This window comes from Lontra canadensis, unplaced genomic scaffold, assembly GCF_010015895.1.
Source record: "Lontra canadensis isolate GAN:19392208 unplaced genomic scaffold, GSC_riverotter_1.0 scaffold68, whole genome shotgun sequence".
Taxonomy (NCBI): domain Eukaryota; kingdom Metazoa; phylum Chordata; class Mammalia; order Carnivora; family Mustelidae; genus Lontra; species Lontra canadensis.
Window position 1 is genome coordinate 11,568,102 of NW_022631062.1, and position 2,779 is coordinate 11,570,880.

A 2,779-nucleotide genomic window follows, 5' to 3' on the forward strand; every position below is an offset into this window, starting at 1 on the left:
GCAGGGGCACAGAAGGGGCACAGAAGGGGCGTGGGGACCTCCAGCCGGCGGGCACGGGGACCTCCAGCCGGCGGGTGCGCGGGGACCTCCAGCCGGCAGGGGCACAGAAGGGGCACAGAAGGGGCATGGGGACCTCCAGCCAGTGGGCACGGGGACCTCCAGCCAGCAGGGGCACAGGAGGGACACAGAAAGGGCACGGGGACCTCCAGCCGGCGGGCACGGGGACCTCCAGCCGGCGGGCACGGGGACCTCCAGCCGGCAGGGGCACAGAAGGGGCATGGGGACCTCCAGCCGGTGGGCACGGGGACCTCCAGGCAGCAGGGGCACAGAAGGGGCACAGAAGGGGCGTGGGGACCTCCAGCTGGCGGGCGCGCGGCACAGGCGCGGCGACGTACTCGGATATGAGCCTCAGCAGCTGCATGCACTCGGACGTGATTTCCGGCTGCCTGTCCTGCGTCATCGACAGGATCCGTTTCTGTGGAAAGACCCCGAGAGGAACAGGCTTCGTGCCAGTGCCGTCGGTGTGACCCAGGGCACCACGACCCCCCACCCACAGGGCGGACTGCCCCTTCAGAGGCACCGGACAGCCCGCGTCAGCCGCCAGCACACGGCCCGGCACCGATCACCCAAGAGGCCAGGGCCGCGAGGCCCACGCAGAGGGCGCCCGCAGCACCCTCTCCCGATCCCCCAGCACGGCCGGCCTCGCGGCCCCCCGCACTCGGGGCTGGCTCGTTGGGTGGGGGCAGATGCTCTCTCCCTGCGGCAGCACGGAGGAGTGGGGGCTGGGTCGTGACCCTGTGCGGGCACGCAGCTGTACCTTCGGTGCCCTGAGACTCCAGCACCCCCCACCGTGCTGACACCCAAGTGTGCCCTGACTTTCCCAGTGTCCCCAGCTGTCACTGCCTGTACAGACGGACCGTGACAGGGAATGCACAGCACAGGAGCTGAAGCCACGGGGCACGGCACGCGGTTGTCCCCAGAGCCGGCAGATGGGATACGGCCGGATGGGGGACCCCATCTCCAAACATGGCCACACATCACCCCACAGGGCTCGTGGAACCAGGACCAGGAGCTTCTGCCACCCAGACACAACCGTGCCCTGACGGGGCTCAGGACGTGCTGTCCCAGCTCAGCCCCTCGCACGGCGTGGTGGTCCAAGCTGCGAGGCCGTGGGCGACGGGGGGTGGTATGGGACGGGCGGTATGGGACGGCCGCCCGCAGCAGCCCTCGCCCCCTCATGGGCGGGGGCCTCCCTGCACCCAGAGGAAAGGCGCATCCTGAGGTCCCACGCAGTGGAGAGGACTGTGCTCCTGGCGTTCCCCGGCACCCACTGCTCCTCAGGCGTCAGGTCCCTCTTCTGGGGGCCTCCGCGTCCTGGAAATGCTCCAGGGCAGGGGACACGTCTATAAATACACGGGCACACGTGGCCCTGTTTCATCTGGCTTCTGGTTTTCGGTCAGACTCCCCTGGGGACCCTGACACGGTCAAGGAACACTTGGTTCTCCCCCACACCCACAGGGATGAGATGACGCACTGGGTGTCTCCCGCCACGCAGGCTGGCCCTCCACGTTCCCTGGCCACCTCCGAGGCCCCAGCCCTGCTCCCGTCCAGCCACGGGTCCCGGGGTGGGGTCCTTGACCAACCGACAGTTGGCCAACCTGCACAACGGGCAGTGGGATCTCAGAACAGCGTCCCGGGTGACGGCGGGGCCCCCAAACTCAGGAACAAAGTGGGCCGCACCCTCACGTCATCCCACGAACCTGACTACCGACCCGCGGTCCCGGAGCAGCTCTGAACCTCTGCGAGGGGGACCCCGGACCCAGCAAGGACGTGCTCCCCCGCCAGACCAGTGGGCACCGAGCCCTCCCACTGCTGCACCAAGATGTTAGAGGGCATCACCCCAACTAGGCCACTCGGGGGCGTGCCCGTGCTCCAACCTCAGCCCTGCACGCAGAGCACCCTGCCGGGGCCCACGTCACCCAGTGGGCCGTGAAGCGTGAGTGCTCGGCCCCGGGCTCGGCCCCGCAGAAAACCTTCAGCTCACCGTCGCAAGACGCAGCCCCGAGCGCCGGGCTGAGATGCGGCTGGCACTCCGGGCCAGCGAGCGGCTGCTGGACGTCCACACGTCCACCGAGATGCTCGGGGACGGGGACACTGGGTGGCGGCCGGCAGAGGCGACACGTCACTCACCTTGAACTTGTAGAAGAAAAGGCCCAGCTTCATGGCCGACTCCCTCTTCTCGTAGAGCGCCTTCAGCGCCAGGATGCACTTCATGCGCACGCTCGCGTCCTGCGGCAGAGAACGGGCGCCGGTCACCCCGCAGGGGCAGCCTCCCCACACGCGCTCGGACAGGAAGGCCCCTTCCACCACAGCGCAGACCGGCCCCCGGCCGACAGCGTTCCAGGCGGGACACGGGGGTCTGCGGCCCCACCCAGTCCAGAACACGCCTGCTGGGGTCTGAACCGTGCAGCCCAAACCTCACCCCAGGACCTCACGATGGGGCTGTCCGTCGAGGTGTGGCCCTCCAAGAAGGGACTCGGCTGTAAAGCGAGGTCACAAGGGGGGGCCCGATCCCACAGGACTGGGGTCCTCACGAGAAGGTAGGAGGACACAGACATGCACAGGACAACCCCATGAGGACGCGGGGACAAGACGGGTCCACGTGCCAAGCAGAGAGCCCACGGGAGGAAGCTGCCTTGGTCCCGCCTAGATCTCACACCCCCAGACACAGCCCTGCCTGGATCTCACACTCCCAGCCTCAGCCCTGCCTGGGTCTCAC

At 68.7% G+C, this 2,779-nt stretch overlaps 1 protein-coding gene across 1 annotated transcript in view; it reads right to left on the reverse strand.

The window, feature by feature from the left end:
• Positions 1–2,779, reverse strand: part of LOC116880836 (cohesin subunit SA-2-like) — a 52,104-nt gene that overhangs the window by 22,697 nt on the left and 26,628 nt on the right. The window contains exons 13-14 of the mRNA XM_032880260.1: positions 2,191–2,289; positions 396–475 (exon numbers count right to left, since the gene is read on the reverse strand). Of these exons, the coding sequence (XP_032736151.1) occupies positions 396–475; positions 2,191–2,289 (179 nt within the window). The remainder of the gene's footprint in view (positions 1–395; positions 476–2,190; positions 2,290–2,779) is intronic.